We start from the raw sequence: 22,262 nt of genomic DNA on the forward strand, positions 1-22,262 counted from the left end.
CGTCTTCTTCTAAAGCAAACTATAAAATCCAAACAAGAGTATGACAGGCATTTAAAGTGATTTTTATTCAAATTGGTATACAATAAAAAGGCAACTTTGGCTATAGAATATTGATAAAGTAGTGTCATCTTCTCATTAAATGGACTTCAGTCTTTTTAAGTGCTTCTTTTGGAAAGACACAAACACTGTAGGCTGGAGTTTCTGGTATGTTCTCTCTACCACAGCACTTCAGGTACTTACACCTGGCCGTAGCACCTCAAAACCACTGGAGGGACATCTCTGTTTCATATTGCTATGACTACATCACTCTTATTTGTGGCCATCAGGGACTTTGTTTTCCAGTTATGGAAGTGTGTTATCTGCTGTTTGTAAGCCACTCAGAGAAGGCCAGACTACACAACACTCAGAATACAGACTTCACATTTTTTAAAACTGAAGTCTTCAACCAAGTAAATTTGGTAAGCAGCAAAACCTGAAGTAGAGAAACATCACACTTGCTCTTCCTTTCATTTAACATATTAACAATTAGAAGGACTAAAACAGCAACACTTAACAACAGACAATTATAAATACTCATTACACTTGTCATAAAAAGGTTATAAAAAACTAATCCAAAAACATGGTACAGTAATTGAGGGCAAAAATTACAGAACTGCTTCAATACTTTTCATAGCAGGCCTTCTTAAAAGATATAGGTAAAGCATTCCAGGGTGAAAAATTCAGAGCATTTTAGAATTACATGTTTCATTGTGAGTTCTAGTTACATTTGCCCACAGATACAGTTTCACAGCACAGCAAATCTAGAACACCTTTTTCTTACCAGCAAGTCCCACCTCTGAATTCAATTAATGAGGTAAATTTCACTCTACTGGATATATTCTGCGGTTGCTGACTTTCTAGACTGTTACTCATGATTCTTCTCATATTGAAATTATTTCAAATATACTCTTATACTATTGATTTTTTAATCCAAATTCCTTCTTATTTATCATCATTTCTTTCCTTTTAAAATTTTTCTATGGAGTAGTATTCAACACCTGGATAAAACTTACATTTGAGACTTCAGTCCATCTTTGTAACTACTATTCGAACACTCTGCAGTTGAGTCTTCTTACTCCATGAGAAATTTGGCATTCAGCAGAAATTCCAAATAAAAACATTTTTTAAAACTTCAGCTACCAGTTGCAGGAAATGCTTACAGCCATTTCTCATATTTGAAAACTATGTTTTGGATTACATCTTCATATACAGTGTCTGTCCTCATGATACTTGTGGTCTTTGACCAGTTGTAGAAGCCCAGAGAAATGTCAAACAAATACTGCTGAAACTGTTTCTGCTATACCTAGAAAGGATGTAAAATTTGGTTTTAATAATACTGAAGTGGAGGCTTCCCAGAATTCATATTAATATAATGCCCTCTCCCCTCCACACCATGACAGTAGAAATCCAGGGATCATCTGCAACTTTTTTATTTCTTCCTTGCCTGGCACTGTGTACATTTGAAACCTAATCTCCTCCCTCCTCTGCTTTTATGTTCAAAATTTTATATCCTGGTCTCAGAGAACCTCTAAATCAAAAGAAAACAGCTCTGTGGGAAAATGAGCAACTACTGTCCTTTGTTGGATTGTTCTTGTGTGGTACATCACAGAAAATGCAAAAGATCCTGCTTTTTGAAAGAACAGGCTTTGAATATAACACATCTGTTCTCCCTGCCATCTAATAATTTACTCACTCTATCACTACTTCTAAATTTCTCTTTACAAACTGTTTATACAATGACAGTAAAAACAAAGATTCAGTAACGTGAGAAAGCTCTGATTGGATATATGGCTCTGATCTTTACTAAATGCAGGCAAACGGAATATTGTCTATTCTTTATGTAGAAAAGACTTTAGTAATCTAACACCTCTTGCAATGACTGAGAGCTACTGTGAAACACACATGGAATGGAAAGCCAATGGGTTACTCTAACACATGAAATTACAACAGATACACAACACTTCCAATCTAGGGGAAATAACCCACCAATTTATCTCAGAAATTTGATGATAAATCAGAGCTTGACTTTCCTTATCTCCAAATCTAGCAGAAACTGGGTATTTAAAGCTACAGAAATCCCTCAAACACAGAGAAAAAAAATGACGCAAACAACAGGGCAGGAGATCATACTACCACTAAAAAGATGTATTTCTGTCCTTCAAGAAAAGTCATGAGCAGGGTACACAATTCCCAGGTAGATACGCTTTTCATATTTGTTTGCTAAACTGAGCCCAGAAATAATGGCACCCACCAGACAAGGACAGCAGCTGTTTTACCTACAGGGAGAACAGTGATGGCACCCACCTAGAACCATCACACATGACTGAATATTTAACAATGCCAGTACCTCTGCATGGTAAGGGACAACAGTACTCTGATTATTTATTTTGTCCTATACAGCTTTACCTTTACATGGTGCTTTTCAATCATTCAACTACATGGCTTGGTTGAACTAGCAATCACTTTATTTATTTTTTGTCTGGACTCGTTTAACCTCTTTTAAAGCATACCAGTGATTTCTACTGCCTCTCTGAGGATCCCATTATACCTTTATTATACTATTACATAGTATTATTATCATATTAATTTGTATAGCCATTGAGAAACATATCCCAGTCCATGGCCTTTACCACTTACTTTTTGTCAGACTTACCACAGACATTACTGCCTATCTTAACACGAACGTAGCCATCTATTCCCCATGTTGGCCCCCAAGAGTTCTGTACAATCCAGTAAGGGATGCTACCTGGAAGACACATTTCATGAGTAAGAGGCAACATGAGACTTGAGAAGCTTTAGCCTCCTAACACTCCATAGAGTTAATTAGCATTTTAGTATCTCATAGTTTCAGATGGATTGACAATATAGGCCAGTGAAACCAGCTGTTGTTCAAATAGATAACACAGCTTATATTCTGGCGGAAGACTGGATATGGGCTCTTCTAGCATAGACACACAAAGCCATGGTCTTGACTTTACAGGGATGAAGTCCCACAGAACTGAAGAAGCAATGACAAAAAGAGTTTCTTCCGGCTGATGTGAAGATGATGTGATCTTCACAGACTTCCAGAACTGATGCAACATCAAGCCCAACAGCTTCCAACAGAAAACCAAGTTTTGAATTTTAATCGCTTGTCCCACAAAAGGTAAGTTGCAAGTAAAAGAAACCTACTGTACTGAAGCTCAGCTGGTGAAAACGCACCTGTTCTGTCAAAACCAGTGATAAGAACAGCATGGTTTGCTCTTCCACTGGAGCAGTGATATTGTATGATTCCACCGAGATAATCCTGCCAGCTAACAGCATCAACTGTCACTGCCAAAGGGCCCCAGCTGACAAGCATCCTCATCATTTCCTCTTCTTGACCACTGCAAAAGAAGCGAGTAAAAATACCAAGTTACTTAAATCAGCCACTAAAGTGATTAGAGTGATTGTAATTTACTTGTTAAGAACAATTTAAAAATCAAATAATTAAAATCTTTCCTCCAAGTTCTACGTTCTAAGTATCACATAACACACATCAGTAATATGTATTTCATATACTACAACACAGTAATACTAGCACAGGATACACAAACTATGGAACAGGTGTACATCCAAACAGATAATACTGCTAAAAAGCAGCAGGTTTCTTGGTCAAGCCAGTGTGTTGTAACCCAATACCCTACTGTTTTAAGAATGGTACATCCCTTTAACCCTATAACCCCTGCAAGACCAATGGACTGACCCCTGCGATGGGATTGGCCTGAAGCCAAGGCTGACCCCTCCCCTTTCCTGACCCTTAAAAACCTGTGCCCGGGTTTGAAACTTCCTCTTTATCCTGCTCTCCTGCTCAGACCACATGGAAGCCTAAGAATAAAACAGGATACCAACCCTGGGATAAAGAGCCTCTAATATCTTTCTGTTCTACATGAAACAGCATTCCAGGCCAGCTCTGCAAGGTAATTGGGGAGCAGGTGAGGCACAGGGTGCTGTTTCAGTTGGCGCCCAACGTGGGGCTTTTAAAATTAAAACCCACGTGAGAGGCTGTGACCCTTGAAGGGTTAGGAAGCCGACGGGAAGTCAACTGCCCTGTGGGCGAAACTTGCTTTCTAGCAGGTCTAGCTTACAGGGGGGGAATCTACAACTCATCCAGCCCAAGGGTGAGTAGATTTCGGAACAGATTACAAAGTACAGTTTTTCAGCTCCTTGGTACTTCGCAGAGATTGGTAAGTATAAATTTTCCTCCGTGGGGAGGGGGATTTTGAGGTGCTTTCTCTGTAGCATCGAGGTGCTGGGAGCTGAGCTGCACAGCATCTGCCCTGGGGGTTTTGGAGCTGTATGCAGCCGGAGACGCTGGTGGGGGTAGCAAGGCCGCCTTGAAACAGTCTCTGCCGTGTGTACAGTATCACGCCAGAAAGCTGATTTCAAAGAGAGGCGCCGTTTTTGCTGCAGCCAGACAGTCTCTGTGGGGGAGGTGCCAGTTTTGCCGGCAGCTAGCAGCCTTCTCTTACTGTGTTTTAACTGTGCATTGTAGTGAGATATTAGAGTAACTTGCTGTGGAAATATGGGCTCCCAGCATTCTAATTTGAAAAAGAGCGTGGCTTCACAAATTAGGGAACTTTTAAAGATTGCAAATGTGAATATTACTAATAGAAAACTAGAATGCTTTGCTAAGTGGCTGTCTATAGAAAGATCTGATCTTAATTTGGAAGATATGAATTCGGTTTTATTTTGGAATGAAACTGGAGATTTATTAACTTTAAAAGTCGAAAATGGAGATAAAAAAGCCTTAATGTTCATCCCAATATTTTTGCAAATTAGAAAACTGTTACTTCAAACAGAAAATAACAGCCAGCCACAGCAAACTGCTTCAGAGTCAACCAGTTCTTGTATCTGTCCCTCTGCATGTAATATTCCCTCTTCACTTAAGAAATCTGACTCCTCTGTCTCTCCAACTCAGGCTATCAGCCACGGGTCTCCTGCTGAAAGCAGACCCCAAAATGGCTCCAGCCACATGGCTCTCAACTATTCTTCTTCCCATAATACTCCTTCTCCCCTACTAACACCCTCAAACCCCTGCCCAAACCCATCCTGGCCCCTGGGTTTTCAGGGCAATTCTCACTCTATTCAGGTTTCGCAATTCCTTCCCCCAAGCTATCAGGTTAGCACAGATGGGGGTGGGGGTGGGTGTGGGAGAACTAGTTCCACAGGTTCTACACAACCTCCCTCTGAGATAAGGGCCTCGGCTCCGCCCATCGCTCAGGACACTGTCTCTGTGGAGGCACATAAGCAACAGATAACACAGCCCAGAGCAGAGGGAGGAATAGTGCCTATCCCTAAAACCCTAGATCTGGAAACCCAGATGCCATCTGTGGCTCCTGTCATTTATATGGGTAGGAGAAATGGCAGGAGAACATATCAGCCACTGACATACCAAGATAAAAATGAAATTTGTAAGGTTCAAAGAGAATTTGGTAGACACAGTGAAATGTTTAAAGGATTTTTAAGAGCAACATTTAGTTCTAATGAGATGGTACCCAATGATATTAAGGATTTATTCAGATGTTTGTTATCCCCTTCTGAATTTGATTTATGGGAAAGTATTTGGAAAAGATCTTTAAGAGTACTTTTGCAGGAACTACAACAAAGCCCAGAAAGTGCAAAAGATGAGGATAATAATGATATTACACAGGAACACCTAACAGGAGAGGGACAATTTGAAAACCCTGATAAACAGGCACGTTTATGAACTAAATTTGTTTTGGATAAGATCTCTCTAGCAGTAGAAAAAGCTTTCAATCAATTACCTACTGCTGAAGTTACAGGTAGTTATGTTAATATTAAACAGTTTCCTTCAGAAATTTTCTTGCAGTTTCTGGAGCGCCTCCGTGCACAAGTCTCGGACCCAAAGGTGCAGGCAGAGCTATTAAAGGAGATGGCTCAGAAAAACGCTAATGAATCATGTCGCAGGGTCATACTTAGTCTTCCCCTCGACCCACCACCTAGCTTAGCACAGATGATAGAAGCCTGCACCAGAAAAGCAGAACTGTTCAGTGCACCAGAGAGAAATCCAGGACCAGCACAATCAAGATCTGCAGCAGCTATGACACCAGGACCAAGGAAGCAACCGGTACCACCACAGCAGCTGCAGCACATCACCTGCTTCCAGTGCAAGAAAACAGGACACTATGCAAGGGACTGCCCACACAACCAGAAACAGAAGAAGACCAACAAACAAAAAAACTAGATGTACAGCGCGTACCCGCCATAAATACCATAACGCGCAAAGATATAAATACTGCGGGTTCCACACGGGAAAAAACCTCTCTCTTTAAAACTAAGGGGGAGGACGGGACAAATGGTGTGGGGATTAATGATAGCATTAATGTTAAATATTCAATTAGCAAGGGTTGGACACCTTTTGGTCGTCTCAATCTTAAGACCACTAAAGGTGTTTGTTTTATGTCAACAGAGTGGACAGCAATTACAGTGGACCTGTCTAGCACTTCACTGGACCTGACGTTGCATTTGGAACTGCGCTGTGAGTATTTAGTTATGGGGGACACAGCACACAATCCCTTGGAGATGGAATTACTTCCATTATCCAAGAAGGAAAATGTCTCAGGTTTCGTTCTCTTAGCACGCTGCTCACAACCACCTTATTACCTGAACGAGGGGCAAATCCTCGCCCAGGCCATTCCTGTTCCAAAGGAAATCACAGCAGAAGGAAAATCACCTGAAGTCTGTTGGGCAGAGGTGGTGGGTGAGGAAAAACCCTCTCTGGCATGCAATCTGACCCATGGTTCAGACCATCTCCATGTGGAGGGGGTGCTGGGCACAGGGGCAGATGTGACGATCATACCCGAAAGGATGTGGCCGTCACAATGGGAATTACAACCCGTGGCAGGCAAAATCCAAGGTATAGGAGGAATCAAATTGGCTAAAATATCAAAAAGCATCGTGCAAATTGAGGGGCCGGATAGAAAAATAGCTAGTGTCCGTCCGTTTGTTACAGACTATAAGTGCCCCCTGTGGGGAAGAGATACCATGTCCCAGTGGGGAATGAAAATGGTAATCCTCAAAAGTCCTCAGGATTTTTAAAGGCGGCCACTGAGGAGCGCCCTGCCCACAAATTGACATGGTTAGATGATTCTCCAATCTGGACAGCTCAGTGGTTGATGAGTAAAGAAAAACTCAAGGCGCTGGAGGAGCTTGTAGCAGAACAATTGGCAAAAGGACACATAGAAGAAACTACAAGTCCTTGGAATTCCCCGGTATTTGTAATTAAGAAACCAGGGAAGGACAAATGGAGATTGTTACATGATCTCCGGGAAATAAACAAAATTATAGCAGACATGGGATCACTTCAACCAGGGATGCCCTCTCCAATGATGCTCCCTCAAAATTGGAAATTGGCAGTTTTAGATATTAAGGACTGTTTCTTTCAAATCCCTTTACACCCAGCAGATGCTCCATGGTTTGCCTTCTCTGTTCCCACTATCAACAGAGAAGCCCCAATGAAGCGCTACCACTGGAAAGTGCTCCCTCAAGGGATGAAGTGCAGTCCTTTCATATGCCAGTGGTATGTGGCCTCATTGCTGTCTCCAGTGCGTGCTCAGAGAAAGGAAGCTATCATCCTACATTATGTAGATGACTTGCTTGTGTGTGCCCCCGATGACTCTATACTCCAACACACGCTTGACCTAGTGGTTAAGGTTTTAACCTCTGCTGGATTTCAATTGCAGGAGGATAAAGTCCAAAGGATGCCACCTTGGAAGTACCTGGGCCTGGAAATCACTGCAAGGACCATTGTTCCTCAGAAATTGGACATTAATTGTAACCCAAAGACCTTAGCAGATCTCCATTCCTTGTGTGGGTCTTTGAATTGGGTTAGGTCCTGGCTAGGCCTCACTAATGAGGACCTAGAGCCCCTTTTCAATTTATTGAAGGGAGAGAGAGAGCTGATTTCTCCCAGGGAACTGACCCCAGAGACAAAAGCTGCAATCGAAAAGGTACAGAAAGCTCTAGCAGAGAGGCAGGCTCATCGCTACAACCCTGAACTGCCTTTCAAATTCATAGTTCTGGGAAAACTACCACACTTACACGGTTTGATATTCCAGTGGATCAAGGGGCAGAGAGATTCGCTCTTAATCATAGAGTGGGTCTTCCTCTCCCACCAAAGATCCAAAACCATCACAAAGCCACAAGAACTCATAGCTCAGCTGATTCGTAAGGCAAGGATGAGACTGTATGAGCTGGCAGGTTGTGACTTTACATGTATTCACCTTCCAGTCAAACTCTCTGAGGAGGGAAAGAACTCTCCTGAGAGGCTGACAAAGGAGATGTTCGAGCACTTGCTCCAGAGCAATGCCAGTCTCCAGTTGTCTCTGGACAGCTACAGTGGACAAATATCAGTCCATGCCCCGTCTCACAAGCTGTTCAATGAGGAATTCCACCTCATTCCTCGTGAGAAGAGGAGTCGGAGACCACTCAAAGCTCTCACAGTGTTCACAGACGCTTCTGGGGCTTCCCACGTCGGTGATGACTTGGAGAAATCCTCAGACTCAGCATTGGGAAGCTGATGTTGAGTTTGTGGAGGGTTCGCCTCAGGTAGCTGAACTGGCTGCAGTGGTAAGAGCTTTTGAGAAGTTCTCAGAGCCAATCAACTTGGTAACAGACTCAGCTTATGTAGCGGGGGTAGTGTCCAGGGCGGAGCAGGCAGTGCTCAAAGAGGTTGACAATGAGCAGCTTTTCAGGTTGCTGTCAAAACTAATCTATCTGATTTCTCATAGAGAACATCCGTTCTATGTGATGCATGTGAGGTCACACACCGATTTGCCAGGTGAGATCGCAGAAGGGAATCGTCAGGCCCTTGCCACCCCAGCAGAACAAGCACGCCTCCCAGACATCTTCCAACAGGCAAAGCTGAGCCACCAGCAATACCATCAGAATGTGCCAGGTCTGATCCGTCAGTTCAAGCTAACACGGAGTCAGGCTCGAGCCATTGTGGCCACATGTCCCAGCTGCCAGCTCCAGGCCATGCCATCGCTAGGTGCAGGGGTTAACCCCCGAGGCCTTGGCAGCTGTGAGGTGTGGCAGACAGACATCACACACATTCCCAGTTTTGGTCGCCTCAAATATGTTCATGTAAGCATTGACACATATTCAGGTGCGGTTTATGCCTCTGCCCATGCAAGAGAAAAAGCTGTGCATGCCAAATAACATCCACTGCAAGCTTTTTTAGTATTGGGGATCCCTAAGGAAATCAAAACATATAATGGCCCAGCGTATGTGTCCAGGGAGTTCCTGGAATTTGTCCAGCAGTGGGGAGTGGAACATAAGACCGGCATCCCCCACTCCCCCACAGGCCAAGCTGTGATTGAGCGTGCACACCAGACGCTCAAGCATGTTCTGGCTAGACAGAGCAATTCAACTGTGTGGATGTCTCCACAGCAGAAGCTGTGTAAAGCCCTGTTCACTATCAATTTCTTGAACTGTTCATTTGAAAACATGAATCCTCCTGTGGTTCGTCATTTTAACAGTGGCAAACAGTTCAAGCTGTCTGAGCATCCACCAGTTTTGATTAGGGATCCAGAAACCTGGGAAACCAAAGGTCCCTATGAGCTTGTTACCTGGGGACGTGGTTATGCGTGCGTATCCACTCCCTCAGGCCCTCGGTAGATTCCCCAGAAATGGGTGAAGCCTTTTGTCCCCAAACAGCCAGCTCCAGCTGAAGAGGAAGAGAAGCAAGTCGCAGTTGCTTCGAAAAGAAGACACCGCCGGAGAGGAGAGAGAACTGACATAGAAGACAACCTTCCGGCAGACTCAGAGACTTTTAACATGTTTTAAAATGTTTGTTTTCCTTTTAACAACCTAATACACTTCTCTCTTCTTTTAAACAAAAAAAGGGTGAGATGTTGTAACCCAATACCCTACTGTTTTAAGAATGGTACATCCCTTTAATCCTATAACCCCTGCAAGACCAATGGACTGACCCCTGCGATGGGATTGGCCTGAAGCCAAGGCTGACCCCTCCCTTTTCCTGACCCTTAAAAACCTGTGCCCGGGTTTGAAACTTCCTCTTTATCCTGCTCTCCCGCTCGGACCACATGGAAGCCTAAGAATAAAACAGGATACCAACCCTGGGATAAAGAGCCTCTAATATCTTTCTGTTCTACATGAAACAGCATCCCAGGCCAGCTCTGCAAGGTAATTGGGGAGCAGGCGAGGCACAGGGTGCTGTTTCACCAGTGGGCAATGGATAGTACTATATACTTTTTGTACATCACTCTTCAATTACAACCAGCTTTGAACAAACCATTAGTCTATATTAGAATTTCCCACTGTTTTTTAAACCTACAGAAGTATCTCTTAACATAATAATACACTGAAGTATGTGTCTCAAACGTATCCAAACGCAGAACATTTACACTATCAGGCATTTATCATTAGCACCCTCAGTTTTATTTATCTAATATACCGGAACAGGAAATTTTCACTACTGCATGACACATTCATTAACTAAATTTGGCAAATACAGACTAACAAAGAGAGGACTGATTTTAGTTACAGTAATTTCACAAGTATAAGGCGCACCGGAGTATAAAGTGCACTTCTGGGTGTCGGCAAATTTCCAAACTTTGTCCATATGTAAGGCGCACTGGACTATAGAGTGCACCTTTTTTTTTGCAGCGAGGATCCATGTGCAACAAAGTAACGAATTAGTAATGGAATCGCAGGATCGTGGAGTTCACTGGCAGGTACTCAATTTGCAAACATTTTTCAGAGATTGGCATAGTCTTTAAACGCAGCCCCGGGTGCCCTCCATGTGCCACGGGCCCCAGCACTCCCGCCCGTCCCCAGCGCCAGCTGGTGCAGCTCAGCTCGCGGCTCAGCTCGTGGCTCGGCCCCCCTGCCATGCAGCTTGGCTCACGGCTCACACTTCCAGGTTGACAAATTTCCAAACTTTGTCCATATATAAGGCGCTCTGGGGTACAAGGTGCACTTCCGGGTTCAGACCAAAATTTTAGTCAAAAGAGTGCACCTTATATGCATGAAATCACGGTACTTACATCTAGAAGTAACAGTAATTCGTAGTTTCAGAATAATACTTCTTGTCTTTATTCAGTAGTTGTACTGTACCGATAAAAATTAGAAATGAAGTTTCTTCACACAGAAACCTAAAATGCTGAAGTTTTTACAAAGATCAGTTGACAACACTTTCTAAAGTCATGGCCTGGAGAGGACACGGGTAGGTATGTAAATGCATGAATACTGAAGTAATTTAATGCTTCCTAACTTTTCAGTAAATTCCAGTTACAGTAATTTCATTACTATAAGGTGCATGGGATTATAAGGCGCACTTCCGGGTGCCGGAAAAAGTTCCAAACTTTTTCAATATATAAGGCGCACCGGATTATAAGGTGCACCTTTTTTTTTGCAGCGAGCGTCCGTGCACAACAAAGTAACCAATAAGAAACGGAATCGTGTGAGCTTCGCCGAGCCACACGGCCCCGGCCTGGCAAAGTCACGCAGTCCACCCCAGCCCCTCTGAGCCACACGGCCCCGGCCCGGCCAAGCCACACAGCAGCCCCCCGGCCTTGCCAAGCCGTGCTGCCGCCCACCCCGGCCCCGGCGAGCCACGAGGCCCCAGCCCCGCCGAGCAGTGCAGCCCCCCCAGCCCTGCTGAGCTGTGTGGCCCTTCCCCGGCTGAGCCACGTGGCCCTGGCCCTGCCCCGCCCCCGCTGAGCTGCGCGGCCCCACCCTGGCTGAGCCACATGGCCCCGTGTGGCTCGGCTCACTGCTCGCACTTCCGGGTTGGCAAATTTCTGAACATTGTCCATATATAAGGCACACTGAATTATAAGGTGCAGTTCCGGGTTTGGACCAAAATTTTAGGCTTTAAGCTGCGCCTTATAGTTGTGAAATTACTGTACTATTGGTAGGACTTACTGTTTCTGACAAAAGCAATGTAATGTTCATATATTAAAAACTGTAATTGACACTAAGTTACAGTTTCTAGACAATTTAAAAAACCTAATTTCAAGACACAAGCTTTCTCATTTGAATAGGCTTAGTGATGGCAGTGTTGAGTGGATTAATTGTGGCAGGCCCTAACTCTCAAAGATGTTATACATTAATCCTTCTCCAGCACATAGCTACAGAACTGATGCAATCAACCTCACAATTGCCTGGTCAATGCACTGCTCACTCCACCTTACTCCATGAATGCTGAACACAGAAGGAAAACTACAGCAAAATAAAAATATGAATAATAGCTACCTGAAGTCATATGCAGCAAATCCTGTTATTGAAACTCCAAAATATGAGCGCTCAAAATAATGGCACAGTCCTGTCTGAGCTTTAAAAGTGTATTCTGAATCTCTCACGAGTTTTACTTTTGTCTGCAAGAAGGTAATTGAATAAGAATTAAATGCATTTAACTTTACTACAATGCAGCTCAAAATGTATAATGACCATAGAACCCACTCAAAATTCAGTGTGCACTGGGCAAGATTAGAAGTAAGAATGTCACATTGTGAAATAAATATCTACTATCTCTAGTTTCCTTGTTCACTGAGCTTCGGAAGGGATTCAGAAAGCTTTAAAAAAGCAACTAAATTTAAAAGACATCTCTGGTTTAAACTATGCTCATAAGCAATCCTGCCAATTTCAAGACACAGATATTAATTTACTTCATTCATGAACTATTCATTCTCTTCAAATGACTTCCACACACAAAATTATAGTTAACTTGGGACAGTTCAAGAATCACAAGGAGCCCAAAAAGTTACATAAAATACTGTAAAGTCCAATTCTGTTCTTAGCACGTAATTCTCATGTTAGTACATGATGTATGCATCAGCCTTTCATATTTCTCATGTATTCTGCAGCACAGTATGTGTATGGCAGCGACTTCATTTGCAGTTCCTCTGCTGCCAAATAAGAGGGAATTTTGCTTCAGAGGAATAAAGGTAAGTATCCTCTGTTGTTCTTGATATTCAAACGTAAGTTACCTAGACTGTTATTACCTTGGGTATATTACTCTTCAGGGGTAGAATTACACTTTCTTAAATTCTGGTTTATTTTTATTTAATTTAAAAAACTACACAATTCTTCTTATATTTTTGTAATTCAATCTGAGAGAGTACTTTTTATTTCAAAGATAATAAAATATTTTTGTTTACCTATGTTATTAACACACATTTTGAATTTTTAACGAAATGAAATGTGTTAGCAACAACTGAAGTAGAAACTTTGAATGCATTTTCAATGTTTTGGGCTGCAAAAATAAGCACAGTTCATTTTATTCTGAGGTTTCCCACACACACTTGTACATAATTTTACAGTGTATGCAACAGAAACTACTGAAATTTGAGAAGAGAATATGTCAAGATCCTGCCTTTTCCCCAGATTCTAGTACTTTAAATCCACAAAACGCCATATGCATAGGTGGCTCTGCCTACACTAGTACTGTATGATCTGCAAATGAATTCAGGAACATCATTTTCAGCCCCTGTGGACTGTTAAGTTCACAAGAGCATGTATGGACCATAAAGTTCCAATCAAATTTCAATCCTGCTTGAACTAATTCTCTCTTGTATCCAAACTAAATAAATAAGCATACATACACATACACTAACACATATGTGTATGCATATGTGCACACACACACGTTTAAAAATAACACCCTATACATTTCACCTTCCCCATCAGTTTTTTCCAATAAATAAGAATGCTAATAGAGAAGATGATGAAGTCTTTTGGGATTTTTATAGTGTTTCAAACCTGGTTCAGCCAGCTCAAAGCGCTAACAGTGGATCCCCCGCTGCAGCCATAGTTATTGTATGAGCAGTCAAGAACTTGCTGCACACTGAGCTCTTCCAGGGTGTTTCTTTTAATTGCATAGGCAGACTCTATGCCACCTACAACGCTGAAAGCCCAGCAGCCTCCACACTGATAGAGAGAAAAGGAAAATGGCAAAGAAAGCAAAAGTCAGCTTTGTTTTTGAAGCCTGATATGAAAAAAGAGGCAAAAAAGTCTTCCAGTGCTTTTCATTTAATACATCATCCTTGAACTCTGTTTTTAATGCAATAATAAAGAAATGTAATCATCCTTTTACAATGCTGAACTGTTTTACTCCTCTATATTGCTCTCTGAATGCTAGAAATGCATTTTGGGTGTCTTATTTTAAGGACTCCTTCCTGATGAATTTTTGTTCTTGTTCTTCTTGGTTGAAGATGCTTTTTTTAACGATGTATCTATTTTCCAAAACAGAAAATGCAGCTTCAGGATGAAATTAGTTTTTAACCACATTAGAAAGTTTTTCTAGAATTCTGTAGAAATAGATGACAGTTTAAGAAATAGTAAAGTGAAATTAAACACAATAGAAAAAGTCTTAGACAACAACAATCTACACTGCAATTCTAGGCTCCTTAAACTGTGATATTTAAAATAAGCAGCAGAATTTATTCCTCACAAGTTCCTATGTGAAGCACGGAAAGGAGACACTGGGAATGAACAGCTTGTTTCTTATGAGTGACCACAACCACTTTGGGATAAACTGTAATTGTGTGGGGTCAGGTTGCTTTCCTATCATGAATGCATCCCCTGAGTAATTCACTGGTAAAGATGTGGGTGTTGACCAGCCAAGGGGATTCAGTCATGGGAGAAAAACAACAGGAAAGAATCTACACTTCTCCAGATGGGATGAGATCAAGTACTGAACTTACCTTAGGTCCTTCAGAAAATTACAAAATGCACATGGTGCAAAATACTTGGAGATTCAGTTAACTAGATCAAAAAATGTATTACAGTTTCCAAATGCACAGTTACACCTCATTCTTTTAAGTATAATACAGTTTTGCATAAAATGCTACATGACTTTGTGTATGTTCAACTGGCAACCCTTGTGCCAGTGTCCCAAAGGAGCCTTCAGGCAGAGCTGGTCCCTGCAAAATCTTCCCTGTGCTCTGCAGCCAAACTCCTGGGAACCAGGAGTGGAAAACACCAGGACTTACTGTCTGCTGATTTCTCACGTCTGCAATGACTTCCTTGTCCCTCCAGTCAAACTTCTTTGGCAGAGGCTTCTCCTTCCCCTTTGGCACTTTTACGTATCTGGGAAGTTTGTGAGGTATGCTTCTCAAGTAAATAGCTAAACAGAGAACACAAAATATCTGTAACTCTAGGAACAAAAACCAATCCCACTAAAAACTACTATACTAGAACTCAGAGGTAACTTCGATCTACAGTTACAACCATGAGATTGTATCTCATTCTAAAATCCATAGAAAATTAATGTATTTTAAACTACAGTAATTTCACGACTATAAGGCGCACCCTTTTGACTAAAGTTTTGGCTTGAACCTGGTGCACCTTATAGTCTGGTGCGCCTTATATAATGTACAAAGTTGCAAAATTTGCCAACCAGAAGTGTGAGCCGCAATGGGGGGGCGGTGCCACGGGAGCGCCGACTCACGAGGTGGGGCAGGAGAGAGCGGCCACAGCTGGCAGGAGCTGCGTGGGGAGGGAGGGAGCTGCCGCTGGCCCCAGCCCCAGCAGCCGTGCAGGGAGGGAGGGAGCCGGCCCTGGCCCTGGCCTCTGCCGCTGTGCGGGGAGGGAGGGAGCTGCCGCCGGCTCCAGCCCGGGGGGAACAAGAAGCCAGGTGGCACCGGCCAGCACCGGGTGGGAGTGCCTGAGCCTGCGGCAGCAGCGGCCGCCGGGCAGGAGAAGCCGGGACCTACGGCCGCGCGGTGGTAGCCAGCAGCTGTGAGCCGCACCAGCTGGCGCCGGGGGTGGGCTGGAGTGCCAAGGCTCACGGCACAGGGAGGGCACCTGGGGCTGCATTTAAAGGCTATGCCAATCTGTGAAAAATGTTTGCAAACTGAGCACCTGCCAGTAATTCGTTACTTTGTTGCATGTGGCGCAGCTCCTCGCTGCAAAAAAAAGTGTGAGCCGTGAGCCGAGCCATGAGGGGGGGCAGCGCTACGGGAGTGCTGAGCTGCGAGGTGGAGCGGGAGTGGGCAGCCCCTGGCCAGCAGCAGCCTCACAGGGAGAGAGGGAGCGGGCAGCCCCTGGCCAGTAGCAGCTGCACAGGGAGAGAGGGAGCGGGCAGCCCCGGGCCAGCAGCAGCTGCACAGGGAGAGAGGGAGCAGGCAGCGCTGCGCCGCTCTGAGCTGCGGACGGTCCTGAGCCACGGATGGCCCCGAGCCACCCTGAACCGCAGCAACCCCGAGGTGTGAGCCGTGGCCACCCCGAACGGCGGCAGTCGCGAGCCACAGCCGCCCCGAGCCCCGCCTCGCCAGCCGCGGGTGGGCTGGAGTGCCGGGACCCGTGCACGGGGATGGTGCTTGGGGCTGTGTTTAAAGGCTACACCAATCTGTGAAAAATGTTTGCAAATTGAGCACCTGCCAGTAAACTCCACGATTGTGAGAGTCCGTTACTAATTAGTTATTTTGTTGCACATGGCACGGATCTTCGCAGCAAAAAAAAAAGTGTGCCTTATAGTCCGGTGCACCTTATAGTCGTGAAATTATTGTACTCATTATGCTCCAGAATGAAGGTAAGTATTTCTACAGTTTCAAAAATAACAGAAATACTCTATGTAGGGCATGTGGTTAGGAAGTGTGAAGATTTTCTGAAGCTGAACAAGAAACATAAATACTCCATAAAACAAATTTTACTTAAAATTTCCAAAACATTTTTACTTATAAAATAGTTTGTTGCAGCCATGTGCAAGGGGAAAATAAGAGGAGAATAAAGATTCTGACACATCTGCAAGTTGCTGGGTTTTCACTAAGATATGTTGTTTAATTATTTAAAATTAAAACAAGATGTTAAATCCTCTGATGAATAGAATATGTAACAACAGACATGAACAGCAAGAAGGCAAGGTATCAGAAAAATTTTCTAGGAAGAAACAATTAAACATGTCATTGCTTGAGAAAGCTCCAGCTGTCATTACGCAGCCATGGACCTCCAAGCATTGTTTGGACTGTAGTCAATTTTGTGCTGCAGTAGGGAATATGAAGATATATACTAGAGAACCTTGTGTATCTTCCTTTTTCAAAAAGGAAGAACCTTGTGTACCTTCCTTTCTTCTGTTGCAAATGAAGAAAGCTTTAAAGGGCAGTGAGAAGAAAGAAGGAAATCCAGAACTGCCTGAATACTAAAACATATTCCAGCTGTGGGCAATTCAATCTCTCAAGACTATAGAACATGAAGAGGATTGTTGTATCCTCCAGAAGTACTTAGAGTTACCAGCCACTGTAAATTAGCTGACTAACCAGCACGGGAAGAATCTGTAAATGTGAAAGACACAAGGTTCTGGGAAAGAATAAAAAAACCAAAAAACAGCAAAGACATTAGAAAAACCAGAAAATGTACCTTTGAACTCTTCAGGAAATAGGTGAGAAAACTGATTTATTCCATAGACAGCAGTCGTATTATCTTTTGATAATGAATTCAATAATCTAATTCTTTTAGCACTTTCCTGAAGGAATAAAAAAATAATTGTGGACATTATTAAGTTAGCAGCAGGGACAAAACCACAGGAGCAGAAAAAGATATGGTTAGCAACAGTAAACATGAAATTAGGTAACAAGAGTTGTTCATCTCAAATTTGTCCTGCATCCCTAACAACAGGAAAGCCATTACACTAATTTCAACTCCAACAGATACCAACAAAAGCATTTGTTAAATGCAAAAAATTTACTTGAAACAGACAAAACAGGCACGCTGAGAACAAGTTGTGTCAAACTCATCTGATTCTCTTCTTTGACAGTACAACAAAACTTGTGTTTGAGAGATAGGCGAAAACGTCTTCAGATAGGAGTTAACCCCATCACTTCATGTCTTTATGAAGCGAAAGAACAGTATAATGACCTAGAGGCCTCCCCGCCTCCTCCCGGCTGCCCGATGTGGCTGTGACCCGCGGGTCTGCCCCGCGCCGGGCCCAGAGGAGCGGCACCGGAGAGCGGCACCGGGTGGGCCCGGCGGGAGGAGCGCTCCTGCCCGCGCCTCCCGGCCTCCATCACCCAGAGCCCGCACCAGCCTTGGTGCGCAGCGCGGATGGCGAAGGCTGGGCCACTCACCCGCTGGGCCACCTACCAGCAGAGCTGCTGCTTCCTCTTGCTCCTGGCCGCCGCCGCCCTCCTCCTGCAGCCGGGTGTCTGCAGGCGCCGGGAGGGCGGCACTGCCCAGCCACAGCAGGCAGAGGAGCAGCGCCAGCTCCGCCATCGGCCACCGTGTCATGGCGGAGTGGGCCCTGGCAGGCACCCCCACCCGCGGGGCTGAGGTCCGTCGGGCTCTGAGCGGGTAAGGGGCTGAACCCTCCTTCCTTCCCCGCCCGTGGCCGGAGGCTGCGCTCACTGCCGCTTCCCGCGGGGCCGGCGCGCGGTGGGGCGGGGCATCAAGGAGTGGCCGTCCGGCGCTGCTGCTCCCGCTCCACCGCGCGGGGCTGGGAGAGCTTCTGCCGCTCCTTCTCCTGGGGGCTGTATGGTGATGTCACTGAGTCCGAGCTGTGTTTGAGAGTGCTCACCGGTGCATGGACAAAGCCGTGTTTCCAGGGGTGTTTTTCCATATGGAAAAACAGGCACGCAGGGCTGCAGAGGAGGGACGAAGGGGTGCTGAGCGTTCAGGCATCTGCCAGGTTATAAATTCGTGCAAGCCCTTCTCCGAGAGGATGTTAGTTGGTACCTATAAGCTGGGCTGCCAGTAGGAGAGGGAGGCAGCAGGAATGCAGGTTACAAGCTTTAGCAAGGGAAGGCACGGGTGGGGAGAGCAGAGCTGCCCGGTGCTGCACAGACGGTGTCCCTCAGCCTATGCATCCCAGTGAGAGTGTGTGCTGAAATAACGCACGGAGAGAAACCTGACTATCCTCAGAAACTGGTCATGCTGCTACTTTGGTGAGCAGCTTAGTGTTCAGTGCTTAAAAGGTCCACTAGGCCGCTACGAGTTAACAGAACCCTCTTAGTTAATTTCTATCACCAGGCATTTTTAGGCAGTGCCTGTAAATAGGATATTTGTATGTTTTAAACCTGCTGTCTCTCTGCTGCTTTCCCCCCACGCATCTTCTTATTAATACAGGTAAAGACACAGGTGGTCTGTGCTGTGGTGCTGGTAGCACTGTGCTTGGGGAACAAACCTGGCGGGATCATGATCTAGTTTTGCCTCTGCCCTCCTCCGTTGGAATGGCTGTTGGGAAAATGGCTGAACTGCCACCGGTTTTGTTGTAGGGGAGGCTATTTATGGCTTATAGCTAGTGTGTGGAAGTGCTTGTTAGCAGGGTGGATTTTATTGGTTATTCTGATATGGTTTATCACTGTAAACTAATGATTGACGCTGGAGATGTTATTACAATTTATTACAAACGCGTATTGACAGATTGAGGTCTGGGATCAGCATAGGGACTGAATAGGATGACATAAGAATTGAATGCTGAAACCTTTTTAAGGATGGTTTGAACCTCAGCAACCAAACTCTGAGGCAAATTCAATCAAATTGTGACTGAGCACTGAGGCCCTCATGAGAAGTGCAGGGTGCAGTGCCTGGTAGGAGTGTCAAGGGAGCAGTCCTGACCCCCCACTGCCGCCAGGGAGTGGCCCGGGCCCGGCTTCCCCGCTGGCGGCAGCCCTGGCCTCGTTTTGTTTTGTACATAGACTTTACGGTTACTTTTCCCGTGAAACACATGAGGGCAGCAAAGGACTTCTGAAATGTAGTTGCAAACCATGCAGCTTTCATTTTTATTTTAATTAAATAACCATGAAACACACAAGCAAAAAAATCCCTTCCTATTTTGGGGAAATAGATGTATTTCAGATTGATTTGCATTAAAAATTCTGCATAGTATAGGAAGAGGAAAAGGTTTGTTTCCCCTGGATTTACCCTCTGTGTACTACATAGATGTTTCAATTTATCTTGTTCAGGAGGAAAGATTGTAAGAGAAGCGAGTGTCTCCTCTGGTGACTGGCTCAGGGGGAAGAAAGTGTAAAAAACAGCCAAAGGTAGGCAACTGACAGCCAAAGTGTTTCAGAAGGCTTTATTTTTCCACTGAACTACCTACCATACCATAAAGACACTTTTGTTCCTGTGCTCAGATGAACAAAATCCCTCAAAGTACACAGAGAGCTCAGTCTACAGGCATGCAGTCCCTGCTCTGCTTTGAATTACAGTAATTTCACGATTATAAGGCGCACCATTTTGACTAAAATTTTAGTCCGAACCCGAAGTGTGGCTTATAATCAGGTGCGGCTTATATATGGACAAAGAACAAGAAGTTGCTGTTTTAGTTTGGAGGACAGGTGTCTGCTAAGAAAGGCAGGAACTGCTCTTTGAAATGGAGAATGTAAACCCCCTCCCTCCAAATTATTGTAATTTTGAAATCAAGGGTCTTTCAGGCAAAAATATGGGAATTAGGAATAGCAGTTATTTTCTAGGGAAATTGCAATAGAAATACAGTACTACAAAGAAACAAACTTCAAACCCTGACAAAGTCAGAGTGCAACCTGACACCCTGTCAGGCAGGGTGTTGGTAGCAATCCCATTAAATGATGGTTGCAGTCCTCTTGCAGTGACAGATGTGATTCAGTTGAAGCAGTGCTCCTGTAGAAGGTGCAGTTTCTCTCCAGAGGTCCAGTGGTGATGTGGAGAAATCTGGTTTTCCTCTGGAGTCCAGTGGAGAAAGGGGCTACCTTAGTGTCCCAAAACCTCTGTTTTTGTCTTGGTAAGAAATATTGGGCTATTTCCCCTGGCTGGAGCAACTTCCAATGGGATGAAGTAATTTTATCAGTCACATGGTGGGACTCAATGGGCCATTAGCAGAAAATGACTCATGGAGGAAGGATGGGTTGTGAAAAGATAAAGAACAATGCCCCTCCTGGTTTCAATGCATGGCCCATTAGCAGATAATATCTCCCATGGAGATAAGGATCACTGCCCCCACCCTCAACAGATGGTGATAGAATAGATACCTTTTATCACACTCTGTATTGTAATGTGCAGTTTACACATGGGGGCACTTGGATTTGCAGGAATAACCAAACTATGCCAGGGGCTATCTTATGTAGATTGTGACAAACATCTGTATAGACCATGAAGTCTCTCCTGGTAGAATGATCTTCCTTTGCAAATAATGAAATAACTGTAGGATCTGCTTCTCAAACCTGACTTGTCTACCTCATCTGAATATCCTAAACACCAGTAAGTCTCTAGGTCCTTTAAAAAGCTTTTTCTTCAATCTTGTCAGTAAGGGATGAATTATGAATGACAAAGGCTGGCAGTGAAGCTAATAACTCAAAATCAAACAATGAATCAAAAAATAAAAATGCAGAAAGGAGCAACACCTCTTCTAAGTGAGAATGAAGTAAGAAGTCTTGTTCAGTTTTAGGGATCTGAGAATTGGCTTTTCTCTGGGAAATCTGATTTGCTGATACTCCGATTTTCTGTCTTCATCGCCAGTCCCACTTGCCAGCGTCTACAAATTCACATTAAATATTCTCAGCTGAGAAGATTTCTCATATCCAGGTCATTCAAGTCTTATTTTCTTGTTGGCTTTTAGCTTGTTTGTTTTAGTCTTTTTAATATTTCATTATCTCCAGAAAGTGGGTTAAGTAGTCAGCTTTTCAGGAAGAATTTCAGGCAATATTTGGTGTAGCTTGGCTTAAGGGCACAAGTATTGATAAACATTTTTTCACTCTAATTGTTCTGATCTCTTCCGTCAAACTGTTTGACCATGGAATGCGAACAAAGGGCTTACAGTAATTTCACGAATACAAGCCGCACCATTTTGACTAAGATTTTGCTCTCAAACCGGAAATGCGGCTAATACTCAGAAGCGGCTAATATGTGAATAATTTTCTGACATTTACAACCTCAGAAGTGCCAGCCAGAGTGCCAAGCTGAGCAGCTGCAAAGCCAGCATTTCGTGATTGTTACAAATTGTTACTCTGTTGCGCCGCGGGTGGAGCCTGGCTCCCTGCAGGCAGCACGGGGGACGGGGAGAGAGAAGGGAGAGCTCTTTCCTTCCCTCTTCTGCCACAGCCTGGGGGAGAGACGGGGGCGTGCCGTACCGCCATTGCCGCGGCCTGGGGAGGTGGCGGGGTGCTCCGCCCCTGCCCGCCGCTGTGGGAGCGGGGGGGTGAGCTCCATCCCTTCCTGCCACCACGGGGCAGCGCCAGACCGTGGTGACCGAGCCCAGTGGCAGCGGCGGCTGGCCCCCAGCGGCCCCGCCAAGCAGCAGCACCGGG

At 44.5% G+C, this 22,262-nt stretch overlaps 1 protein-coding gene across 2 annotated transcripts; it reads right to left on the reverse strand.

Annotated features, from left to right (window-relative positions):
• Positions 1-46: 46 nt before the first annotated feature.
• On the reverse strand, positions 47-18,644 carry CTSO (cathepsin O). Of its 2 annotated transcripts, none has more exons than XM_033059627.1 (8): positions 18,557-18,644; positions 17,404-17,509; positions 15,039-15,172; positions 13,807-13,974; positions 12,301-12,422; positions 3,241-3,404; positions 2,693-2,785; positions 47-1,342 (listed from the first exon to the last, which is right to left on the reverse strand). In XM_033059627.1, the coding sequence occupies exons 1-8, from the start codon at positions 18,596-18,598 to the stop codon at positions 1,308-1,310; spliced, it is 864 nt and encodes a 287-aa protein (XP_032915518.1). In that variant the 5' UTR covers positions 18,599-18,644; the 3' UTR covers positions 47-1,307. The 2 variants fall into 2 exon arrangements, with proteins under 2 accessions (XP_032915518.1, XP_032915517.1); XM_033059626.2 differs by lacking the exon at positions 18,557-18,644 and adding an exon at positions 18,127-18,270.
• Positions 18,645-22,262: the final 3,618 nt, after the last annotated feature.

The sequence above is a fragment of the Catharus ustulatus genome, chromosome 5, assembly GCF_009819885.2.
Source record: "Catharus ustulatus isolate bCatUst1 chromosome 5, bCatUst1.pri.v2, whole genome shotgun sequence".
Taxonomy (NCBI): domain Eukaryota; kingdom Metazoa; phylum Chordata; class Aves; order Passeriformes; family Turdidae; genus Catharus; species Catharus ustulatus.